Genomic DNA, 12,037 nt, shown 5'->3' with positions numbered 1-12,037 from the left:
ACTACTAAACTGAACAGAGAAACAGATCTAATCTACTCAAAATATTACTGGAAATTATTTATTTAATTTTATTAAATTCATTAAGCATTTGGTATATCAGAACAATATTATAGGAATCTGCAATGAAATTCCATTAATGTTTATAAATCAATTCATGATCAGAAAGAAAAGAAAAAAGGGTAACATCATTTTAAGGCCACCTGCATCGTGCTTTTAAAATACATTCATAAGCATAGCGTAAATATTTTATAAAGCAGTGTCAAATTTCTTTGTCAAATACAATTTTGTTTGAAGACATGACTATTATTTGTGACATGCAAAAACAGAGGACTCAGTAATGGGCAAATAATTCCTCTTTATGCAAGTTAGTGGATTACATTATTTTGTAGAATAATATTATTATGATCATCATAATTGAATATACAAATAATTCACTACAGAACTGAACGAAAGAAACAAATCGGATCAATCTAAATCTGTTTTCTACACACACTTTTTGAATAGAAAATAATAATAAGGTATTAAACAGTATCTATGGAGTATCTAAGTAAATCTCTAATATTAATATTTTTCTCTTTTCAGAACTGCAGAGACTGAGTGTGGAATACGGTAATTACACCTGATTTTGTGAAAATTTAGGATTTTCTGTTATTGTAATATTTACAGTTCCCTCCAAATGTGTTGGGTTGTAAAGTCAATTACTTTTTGCTCTACACTGAACACTGGTTTGAGATCAACATGTGAACATTCAACAATAGATCTGTCAGCAACGCGGGGGATAAAACAGACCCAAATGCAGGATAGCGTAAAATAAACAGGTTTTAATAACTAAAAACATGAAACAAAGACACAGACACGACTTCAGACGACAACCAAAGACACCAGAGGATTCTGAACTGCTCGAGGCAACACGGCACAGTTAAATAGACAAGACACATGAGGAACAGTTGTGCAGAGACGGGGAGGAGTAAACAAGTGCGGGGCAGACACGTGACAGGGAACAAAAACAAGAACACGTGGCCAAAGTCCGGGCTGAGTCCTGACAAGATCAGATTTTCATCCTCCTGACATTTACAGCTAGAGGTGTTAAACAACTCAGAAAATGGCACCTTTTGTCTGAACCTGTGTCTTTTCAAGTGGTAGAAATGATTGAAATGTGACTGATACGTGTTCCTTGTTGCCCAAAAGTGCCCTGTTAATCACACAGTACTGAATGTTTTCTCTTGATCTGAGCTCCGTGTTTCTCCTCTGAAGCATTGGGTTTAGCCAGTGCAACAATTTGGGAGGATCTGAAAAAAAAGAAAGAAATGTGACGATGGTAGTCGATGACAAACATTGTGAGAGCTGTGAAGAAAAAAAACCCCAAAACAAAACCCAAAACACACTGCCAGCAAAACACTGGACTTAATCAGGGGCAAAAGTGGAAGGTTTTATATTGGCCAAGTCAAAAAGCAAACCTTAACCAAACTGAGCAGCATTTCACCTCCATTTCACACCCAAAACTAACAATAACTGAAAGAAGCTGCAATACAAGTATTGAAAGCATCACAAAAGAAAAAATTCAGTCATTTTTGTACATTGGTGTATATATTATGATGTGTTTAATGTTACTTTATTTGGACTATATTGTCATTAAACTACATGTTTTCACAGAGTTATTAAAGAAGAAGAAGTATGCAGGTAAGAATAATTCTTTACAGTTAAATGCCCCAGATTAAAACCATCCTAAGTGTAATAATACAGCACAGAACTACCCACTTTTAGGGCTTTTGTTGCCCCACATTGCTACCACATGCTCCTCTGCTTTCAGGTGCGAATCCACACAGGATGCAAAACAAACCTAGAGACAGAGACATAAGCAGGTCAAAGTCACAGCACAAACCTCATAACACAAGCAGGTAGCAACAGGTAGCCAAAGTACAATAATAGTCCACCAGCGCAGGTCTTTAATCCACCATGGTCACTATCTATAAACAGGAAATAATCCACACACGGGAAATAATCCACGGGGAAAATGGGAGAGCAAAAATAGCAAAAAACCCCAAAAAACTAACAGAAAAAGCGCCAGAGCCGAAAAGCAAAAGAAAGCGCAGCAGCAAAAAGAGCAGGACTGAGAAATAACTAGAACAGGAGGACGGTGAGAAAAGTCACAGATCACGACGTAACTGTAGAGAGATCATCTGGTGAAAATCACGCAGAAACACTTAAATAGCGCTGCCGGGATTCAGAGGCTGCTGACCGGTAAGTGACGTCACCAATGAGCGCCGCAAACTGGAACTCCGGAGGAATCCGCTGACATCAAGTCAATATTCACATCTATTTTTTCACTGTTCACTAATTCACATTCAATATGTCAGTGTTTCAACATAGAAAAGTCAAGTTTATCGTCCGTGTTACTCAGTGTTAGGTAAAGACAATCGAGCCTGGAACATGTTGTACAGTTTTGTGTCCTGACATTAAATAAACACACAAAGGTTTTAGTCCAAATTACAGACTTGGAGTAAATCACTGTTCTTTCCCCTTCACTGTTCAGCTTTATGATTGGATTGAATTCAGATGATGATTTAATATTTTTACCTGTTTACTCACATCACACACTGTGTTTCTCTCAGTGGATGTGACTCTGGATCCTGATACAGCTCATCCCAAACTCATCCTGTCTGCTGATGGAAAAGAAGTGACAGATGGAGACAGACGACAGGATCCCCCTGATACACCACAGAGGTTTAAATATTATCTCTGTGTTCTGGGAAAGCAGAGTTTCTCTACAGGGAGATTTTATTATGAGGTGCAGGTCAGAGGGAAAACTGAGTGGAGATTAGGAGTCGTGAGAGAGAACATTAACAGGAAAGGGAGGGGTATTACACTGAAACCTCAGGATGGATTCTGGACTGTGGGGCTGTGGGATGAGAATCAGTATAAGGCTCGTGCTGATCCCCCTGTCCCCCTCACACTGAGAGAGAAGGTGGAGGTTGTGGGGGTGTTTGTGGATTATGAGGAGGGTCTGGTCTCCTTTTATGATGTAAAGTCCAGATCTCATATCTACTCTTTCACTGGTCAGACTTTCACTGAGAAACTCTATCCATACTTCAGTCCTTGTGATAATGATGGAGACAAAAATTCAGCACCACTGATCATCTCTCCTGTATTTAAGACTGAATGAATTTTCACCTCACAAATATAATCATCTATTAAATGTTGAGAATAAAAAGAAAAATTTTACTTTTTTAGTTAAATTTTAGAAACACATTTTCCCTTTTAAAATGCTGTACAGATTATTTTAATACCTGGTTTTAATTGTAATCCTAAAGTCTGTTTTTATGATTATGTGACATTATGGTTGTGGAACTTTGTCATTACAAATCACATATAAATAAAGATCATTTACAGTTTACTCTGATTTTTACTGTAGAATTTAATTTGATCAATAAAATGTGAGCAGGATTTAAATGTCCACAAGCACGAGAAGTGACACTGTGACACGAGAGTGTTAGAGCTCTGGCTCCCTCTGGTGGTGATAAAGTGCAAGTGGAACTGTTACTATCAAATACTACTACTACAACTGATAATAATAATAATAATAATAATAATAATAATAATAATAATAATAATAATAATAATAATAATGGTAAACAACATGGATCATAGTGATTTTTGTATCAGGCCACACAATTTTTAGATGAAAAAATACTGAAAATATATAAATGTAATGTGACATGTTTCTTATTACCCAGATGTGTCCTGTTAGATTGGTCATTTAAATAATAAATAGTTCTGAACATCTACACTTGCTTTTAGTCTCCAGTTTTACTTGTGAAGACTGAATGTGTTGTTAAAAAGGAAAACATTTTATATTTCTCATCTTTGACAGACTCTATTATATTATAATTATTGATTTACTGTGTTCTCTGTGTTAATGAAATGATTTAATAAAATTTGACAAGGCAGTGGGCCACTCTGTATATCTGTGTTAAAATACTCAAATGAATAAAATTACTTTTAATGGCACTGATGTGTACAAAATAATGTAAAAGAATATATGACTTAGATAGTTAGATAGTTTACATGAAATATAAGTTTCTCATCAAAAAATGTGATTTCAGTTTTTATACTAAATTAGTTTGAATTATGTAAAGTAAGCACATATAAAATGTTCCATATTAATGTAAATGATGTAAATACATTGACATCTTGTGAGGATGTCATCTGACAAGCTATTATTGCTGTATTAATTGTTGGCTGCTGCAGAATATCACTGGCTTGGGTCTGATCCTTTGTTGCTCCCTAGAGAAAGTGTGGAGATTTATTTATACAGAGCTTTTAAAATATTGTGGTGGACCAGTTGGTGTTGGATAACTTTTTCTGACTGTGAATGAAATTATCTTTTAAAATGTTAATTTATTCACTCAATTTTTTTGTACATTTGCTGTCAGCTCTTCAAATATTGCTGACTAATAAGTGTCATATTAATATTTTTATAAATGTCTGTTCTCAGAGAGGCAGATACAGATGCTGGAAGCTGTTAATTATACCTGATCTTCTGAATGAGTAGAAGATATAATAACAATGTTCAGATGTATAACATTGCATAGCTAGATGTGATTCATGGGCAGAAGCAATATTTTTCTAGCTTAAAAATAGGTTTTCTTGAATGTAAACAATGACTGCAGTTTACCAATAAAATTTCAGCTGATAACTTATACAACCCGAATTCCGAAAAAGTAGGTTTTTTAAATTACATTAAAAATTAAGACTTTCAAATCATATGCGCCAATATTTTATTCACAATAGAACATGGATAACATAAATGTTTAAAAAGAAAAAAATTACACTTTTATCCATTAAATGAGCTCATTTCAAATTTGATGGTCTCAAAAAGATGACATGAGGTAATTAATGGCTGAAAAGCAAGAAATTTTATAAATATTAGCTGGGAGAAAATCTAGCAGTTAAGTTATTTGATATTAAGCCTGTAACATGATTAGCTATAAAAGGGATGTCTTAGAGAGGCAGAGTCTCTCAGAATTAAAGATAGGCAGAGATTCTCTAACCTGTGAAAGAGTGTGAAATACTTAAAAACAATGTTCCCCAACAGCAGATTGCAAAGGCTTTGCAAATCTCATCATCTACAGTGATTAACATTGAAGGATTCAGAGAAACTGGAGAAATCTCTGTGCTTAAGGGACAAAGCCAAAGGCCTTTATTGTGGGCTTCGGGCCCTCAGACGACATTGCATCACTCATCGGCATGATTGTTTCAAAGACATTACTAAATGGGCCCAGGAATATTTCCAGAAACCACTGTGAGTAAACACAATGTACCTTGCCAACTAAAGCTCTGTAATGCAAAAAGGAGGCCATATGTAAACATGGTCCAGAAGCGCCATCGTGTCCTTGTGGAAACTGCCCCATGGGTATTCTGGTCACGTCACATGTAGCCCCGCCCCCAAAACAAGCGAAATCAAAAATTTGTACAACATGGACATGTGACATATCAAAACACTCAGCACAATAAGGGGAACTGCCCCACGTTATTCTGGTCACGTCACATGCTCATGTCCGCTCACCTCCAAAAGTATTGGACCCTAGCGGTCCAGTAGCTTTCACAATCTTTCTGTCCACTCGCCTCCAAAATGCACCGGCCTTTGCGAATACTTGCACCGTCAAAGCCATCAAAGTTTGTCGCAACGAACTTTACAAATGTAGTTACATGTTGTCCTTATTTCTTATGCTCTTCCATTGAAGTTACTGTGTTTGCAGTAGGTACCTGATTATTTCCTCACCATTTCTCACCTGTGCAGTGTTTCAGGTGATGATGTGTGCAGTGTTTCAGGTGATGATGTGTTCAGTGTTTCAGAACACAGATAACATAACAAACGTTGTTTCATCTTGCTTGTGTTGTTTGTTCACAGCACAGCTTTTGACACCATACAGTAGATCATAACATTCTCACAGATAGAATAAAAATGGAACAAACCTCTTCAACTCAGGTATTATCTGATCAATTGTTATATGAAGAAACTATGTTCTATTGTGAACAGAATATTGGCTCGTGTGATTTGAAAGTCTATTAGTTTTTATATTATTCAGATTTAAATCATGTCCTAACATTTCCAGAATTCGGGTTGCTTTTTTAACCCTTCTGGACACTTTAGGACGTTTTTGTCCATTAGGGGACCACATTTTTGGTCTCACTTTTTCTCTGTGTTTCAGCTAGAGAAATGACTTACTGGGACGAACCTTTATATAACATGTACTTTGGAAAGAGTATTTTGAATTTTTGACCAGGTCTATAATGTTCTATTTTTTAAGGTTTTAAACCCGTATGTGTGTTTTGGAGACCAAAAATGTTCATAAATTTAATTAATTTTATATAAAAATATATCAGATTAATATTTTTTTTAACATTCTTTTGCATAAATCTGTTAATCATCCTCAGTTCTAATCAAAACTACTTATATTTTTTTAAATGTTTTTTTTTCTACTTATTAATTACTAATTTAATTAGTGATGTCAGACATTTGCATAAAAATACAATGTAAATGACAAAAAGGACTTATTTTTTAATATAAAATAAGCAAAGTGGATTTTGTTTTTACATATTATTAGAGTTTTGGATAAGTCAAAGATTACTAATAACATTTCATTTTATGCATTGTTAGTTTTTGTGCAGCATCAGATTTTATTTATTTCTCCTCAGCCCTAGTGACTGTCATTATAACCACATTATTTTTATTGCATGGCCATGACATGAAAGAACAAGCATTCTTGGTTGTTAATAGTTCCCTCAGCTGGAAAGAGGTAATATTTTTATTCTTGACCCATTACTCAAAAAAAAGGTTATTATTAGGCTTTTCATATTGAGTTCTATGGAGGATATCAGCAAACTATAATGTGTGTGTGTTTATACAGGCTTTCATGCAGGATTCCTGGAAAGCCTGAACAACACACTTGCACACATACACATGCTCACACACACACATGCCCACACACAAGCACACATGCACACACCCACACACAACCACACACACAAACACACACAGACACACACAAATTCCTTTGATTACTCCATGAATATAAGTTTTTTTTGCACATGTCTGTGTAACGGAGTGATTGCACCACCTTTTGGTCAACAGATAAAATATTACCTAATATTAAAGGTGGGGTTCACGATGTTTGATAAATGCTTCAGAAAACTGAGTCAGGCTGACAAACAAAACAAATGTGTAGCCAATGAGAAGAAAGGGGCGTGTCTTGTCAATATGCAGCGGAGAGAGTGTTCGGTGCGCATGTGTGACATTAACAGAAAGCGATCGAAACATTGACATTGAAAAAATACGAAAAGCGAAGAAAGGCTTACGATAAGGCAAGAAGCAGGACCCGTGTTAATATAGGATCAGCTTTCCAGCGCTGGAGAGAACTGAACTTCTTCCTCATGAAACGGAGCTAAACCTTTCACACTACAACACACAGTGCTACAAAAACAAATATGCATTACCATAGTATTACTCATTGAGGTCATTTATTGATAAAAATATCCCCTCGGCCAGCTGCCCCAGCAGGTTCCCCCATAATAGTTGCCTGGGTTACGTATGTATGTGTGGGGCGGAGCTATCAAAACAGGGGTGACACCCATTTGGGTTAGGGGCGTGTTTGTTTTAGTGATTTCAAATGTCAACATTGGCTTTCAAACATCGTGCACCGCACCTTTAATGTAAAATGGATGTATGCTTAGCATTCTGTCAATCAAATGTGGAAAAACATGAATTATGGGTAAGCAAACATTTCTCTCTGCTCAGAGTTGATCTCTGCTTGTGTTTCTTTTCTTTTTTGCATCTTTTATAGCATGAATTATTTCTTTATAGTCCACGGTAGTTTTGTCCAGAAATAGGTCTTTGTGCACCCACTGTAGTAGTCGGATGGCTTGGTCTTGGTCGATGAGATCCCATTTGCTGTATTTTTTCACTATGTCTTTAAATGCTCTCTTGTAGTACTCGTTCCTGTCCATCACAGCAAGTCCGGGATCACATGTACTGAACTGATGACGAATACCTGCGAGTTAAATAGAACAATAATCATCTAGATTGGCTCAGCCAGAGGTTTTAGATTTTAAAGACTCTTATCACTTTTTATGCTCATTAGAGGTTAGTATGTAACATGTACCAAGATCGTTCCAGATGTTGTCCGAGCATTGAGGATGGGCCGTCATTAAGGAGAGCTTCAGAGCTTTCTCTGTATCTCCACTTAAAAAGGTGTTTGTCAGGAACCGTCTTAGGAACATGAAAACAAAACAAGGACATGGATCAGTACTAAGAAAAGAAATGATTGCAGTGATAGAGACAGATGCAGGTGTTGAGACGAGACCTGCAGGCTCTGGATTCTACACGGTTTCCACTGCTCAGAGCATGCTGATGATCTGTGTACAGCGTGTTCATGCAGAGCTGCTGTTTTCCATCTGGGTCATGTTTCATTTTCTTCATTAAGTAGAAAGCTTCGTTGTTCTTTTGCTCTAAAGAGGCAGAAATCTGTGGGTTTGTTTTGAGGAGTTGAAGGACTGCAGTCCATGTACTTTTTGGTGGAATGTGCTGTGCCACCACTCCTGCTGTAGGCTTCTCCATGGCTAAAAGGCTTCATGGGATTACATACAAGATGAGTATTGTTAGTTTTCTATGAGACTTGACTACAGAAACACAATTTGCTTCACGGGACCCAAAAATTCCCAGAAGTCGAATATGGCATGCTGTATTTTTTGTTGTCTTCCGAAAGCACTTCAGCAAAATAATTTTTTTTTAACATTAGAACATTTTTACATTCTTTTAATTAGAAATTTGAAGTGACGTGACATACGGCTAAGTACGGTGACTCATACTCAGAATTCGTTCTCTGCATTTAACCCATCCAAAGTGCACACACACAGCAGTGAACACACACACACACCGTGAACACACACCCGGAGCAGTGGGCAGCCATTTATGCTGCGGCGCCCGGGGAGCAGTTGGGGGTTCGGTGCCTTGCTCAAGGGCACCTCAGTCGTGGCTGGCCCGAGACGCGAACCCACAACCTGAGGGTTAGGAGTAGTCTTAGGCCACGACTTCCCCTCTTTATAAACTTTAAATTTAAGTATATTTAGGAAAACTATAGGAAAGAATTGCCAGTAAGCAGCCTTGACATTGCTAATCTTTCACGCTGATGTCGATTATTTACAATATCAGGAAATAAGTTTGAATTAGTTCTTTTCTATCCACACAGGGCAATCTTGTACTTGTTCATTCCCTTGTCATTTTGAGACTAGACTATCGCTACTTGCTCCTGGCAGCTCTGTGCCTGACCTCTGAAAACATCCATTTACATTTACATTTATATTTACAGCATTTGGCAGACGCCCTTATCCAGAGTGACGTACATAAGTGCTTAAATCTCTAACATTGACTACATTAATGCTAGTTCACTAGATTACATACTTAAGATACCATGAGTTTAAAACATTTGTTCAAAGGTACAATGAAAAAGTGTCAAAGGTTTTTTTTTTTTTTTTTTAATGCAAAAGATAAGGAAAGAAGTACTAGTTGAAGTGCTTCCTGAATAAGTAGGTCTTCAACCGCCTCTAGAAAATAGCCAGTGACTCAGCTGTCCGGACCTCTAGGGGAAGTTCATTCCACCACCTTGGTGCCAGAACAGAGAAGAGTCTTGTAGTATACTTGCCTCTTACCCTGAGAGATGGTGGAACCAGTCGAGCAGTGCTGGTAGATCGGAGGTTGTGGGGTGCAGTGCGAGGAATGATGAGGGCTTTGAGGTAAGAGGGAGCTGGTCCATTTTTGGCTTTGTAGGCCAGCATCAGTGTTTTGAATCAGATGCGTGCAGCTACAGGAAGCCAGTGGAGGGATCGCAGCAGCGGGGTGGTATGCGAGAACTTGGGCAGGTTGAAAACAAGCCGTGCAGCTGCATTTTGGATCATTTGCAGAGGACGGATTGTGTTCATAGGTAGACCTGCCAGCAGTGCGTTGCAGTAATCCAGTTTAGAAATGACAAGAGACTGAACAAGTATCTGAGCAGTCTGTGTGGACAAAAATGGCCGAATGTACATCCAGAATGTAGTTGTTGTGTTTTTAGCTTTCTCAGGTTGTCCCACACCACCCCATTGCTACCAGTAAACTGGGCTCCTGTAGCTGCAGGATCAAAGCTCTTATCACTCCCTGCACTGCTCCATGCTAGCTCAGATCCTCCAGCACTTTTCTTTCCTCACAATTGATCTATCATCCCTTGGGGTACAAGGAAAACCTGCATCAAGACTCCTCCCCATTCTAGCATAGAGCAACTAATTCTAGATGGGGACCCGCTATTGTGTACTTTCATGTTGCTCTGAATAAGGATATCTGTCAAAGACCAGAAAAGTAAATACCTTGAAAAGCTTTGTCTGGCATAGTCACTGCTTTGGCAACAGTTTTATTGAGCAGAAAATCTCTATTTCACACAAATCTTGCTTAGGGTTTGAAGAAGAAAATAGCCAGATTCATGTGCACAACCTTTGGAAAACTAACACAAATACAAAACACATCTACAAGGTATGATGGCACATGGAAGACAGACTCTAAGCATATACTACCTAGCAACAAAACCTGTACCTGTGTGAAGTGTGCATGCCACATTCAAATTCCGATCGTTTTTGTTTTCCCACTTGTATGTTCAAACTAGTACATAACAAAAATAGGATGACTAAAGCCAACGATTTGAATAAAAAAAATTACCACTTGTGGTTGTCCACTTTTCCGAGTTTGTACTCATCGATAATTTTTTTTGGTGTCTTGTTTTTAGTGTACTTGCTGTATTTCTCCAGATCACATTCTCGCACTCCAGTATGGATATTAAATTTATTCAAGCCATTTGTCATGTTAAACATGTTCTGGATCTTTACAGCATCTATATACCTGCTTGGTTTTAGAAGAACCTGTAACAGAAACAATATTAGTATTTTTAATACAATTCTGTAAAATAATTACAGTGAGTAAACAGTACAGGGTCAGCCATGGGCCTTGATCAAGAGCCCATCGGTAGCGGCTTGGTAATGTTGGAGCTTGAACCCCCAACTTTCCATTTACTAACCCAGATTTTTAACCACTGAATCACATCTATGTCATTGGTTCAGACAACTGTGCTACAAACCTTGTTTCCAAAGATGTATTAATCATCACATGTGGATTGAAATGCCTGTAGTATGTGGCACAATACAGTGACCTAACTTTTGGATGGCTGCTAAACCCTTGGGGTTACAGTGGCTTAGGTTTTAGCATGTCTGCCTCACACCTCAAGGTCTGAGGATTTGTTTGGCATCTCTAAACGGTGTGTGTGTATGTATTGCGTATTTTAATGGGTTGGTACCTTGTCCAACGTGGCCCCTGCTTTGTGCCACAACCCCATGTGTAGTATTAGTGGTACAGAAAACAGATGCACCCCTGAGATAGTATTCTTTATAATAACCTTTTGGTCTATGTTCATGTTCTATAAAGCTGCTTTGAGACAATGTCAATTGTAAAAAGCACCATACAAATAAATTTGAATTGAATTGTATTGAATAGGGAGTTTGCATGTTCTCCCTGTGCCTCGGGGGTTTCCTCTGGGTACTCCGGTTTCCTCCCCGGTCCAAAGACATGCATGGTATGTTGATTGGCATCTCTGGAAAATTGTCCGTAGTGTGTGTGTGTGTGTGTGTGTGTGTGAGTGAATGAGAGTGTGTGTGTGCCCTGTGATGGGTTGGCACTCCGTCCAGGGTGTATCCTGCCTCAATGCCCGATGACGCCTGAGATAGGCACAGGCTCCCCGTGATAAGCGATAGAAAATGAATGAATGAATGAAAGAATGAATGAATGAATGAATGAATGAATGAATGAATGTATTGAATAGATGCTAAGCCAGCCAACCAAAGTCTTGCAACTAAACTTGAACTTAAATATATGGCATGTTTTTCCTTACCTCCTCACCAACATTCCTATGGAGCTCTTTAACTTTTTGTAGCACAACATTGCTCGGGTCATCAGTTGTTG

The 12,037-nt window shown here is 37.9% G+C and overlaps 3 protein-coding genes and 1 long non-coding RNA gene across 33 annotated transcripts in view; 1 reads left to right on the top strand and 3 right to left on the bottom strand.

Moving 5' to 3' along the window:
• LOC113656997 (butyrophilin subfamily 2 member A2-like) overlaps positions 1–12,037 on the top strand; it is a 251,138-nt gene that overhangs the window by 17,018 nt on the left and 222,083 nt on the right. For 17 of the 19 annotated variants that reach the window (XM_047813826.1, XM_047813811.1, XM_047813806.1 and 14 more), the window contains 3 exons: positions 583–609; positions 1,654–1,680; positions 2,613–3,400. The exons of the other annotated variants lie outside the window; for them this stretch is intronic. In XM_047813826.1, coding sequence (XP_047669782.1) covers positions 583–609; positions 1,654–1,680; positions 2,613–3,163 — 605 coding nt within the window. In that variant the 3' untranslated portion in view covers positions 3,164–3,400. Of the gene's footprint in view, positions 1–582; positions 610–1,653; positions 1,681–2,612; positions 3,401–12,037 lie in introns of those variants that run through there. 19 annotated transcript variants of the gene reach the window in all.
• Positions 1–12,037, bottom strand: part of LOC113661210 (butyrophilin subfamily 1 member A1-like) — a 322,944-nt gene that overhangs the window by 198,211 nt on the left and 112,696 nt on the right. The gene's annotated exons all lie outside the window — the stretch shown is intronic.
• Positions 802–2,530, bottom strand: LOC125141433. The gene is made up of 2 exons (XR_007140801.1): positions 1,759–2,530; positions 802–1,289 (listed from the first exon to the last, which is right to left on the bottom strand). It is a non-coding gene; the product is annotated as an uncharacterized LOC125141433 (long non-coding RNA).
• On the bottom strand, positions 7,590–11,584 carry LOC125141308. The gene is made up of 4 exons (XM_047814405.1): positions 10,745–11,584; positions 8,364–8,627; positions 8,163–8,269; positions 7,590–8,051 (listed from the first exon to the last, which is right to left on the bottom strand). Exons 1-4 carry the CDS (start codon positions 10,894–10,896, stop codon positions 7,795–7,797), a joined length of 780 nt encoding a protein of 259 aa, XP_047670361.1. The 5' UTR covers positions 10,897–11,584; the 3' UTR covers positions 7,590–7,794.

The sequence above is a fragment of the Tachysurus fulvidraco genome, chromosome 1 (genome assembly GCF_022655615.1).
Source record: "Tachysurus fulvidraco isolate hzauxx_2018 chromosome 1, HZAU_PFXX_2.0, whole genome shotgun sequence".
Taxonomy (NCBI): Eukaryota; Metazoa; Chordata; class Actinopteri; order Siluriformes; family Bagridae; genus Tachysurus; species Tachysurus fulvidraco.
This window is presented reverse-complemented; position numbering and strand designations above follow the sequence as displayed.

Bases quoted from the DNA above. Each gene is read 5' to 3' on its own strand.
- LOC125141308 (XM_047814405.1), bottom strand. From the start codon at position 10,896: ATGTTTAACATGACAAATGGCTTGAATAAATTTAATATCCATACTGGA. The intron at 8,628-10,744 runs GTAATTTTTTTT...AATCCCATGAAG, and splicing joins AAAGTGGACAACCACAAGTG to CCTTTTAGCCATGGAGAAGC. The intron at 8,270-8,363 runs GTCTCGTCTCAA...CATGTTCCTAAG, and splicing joins GTAGAATCCAGAGCCTGCAG to ACGGTTCCTGACAAACACCT.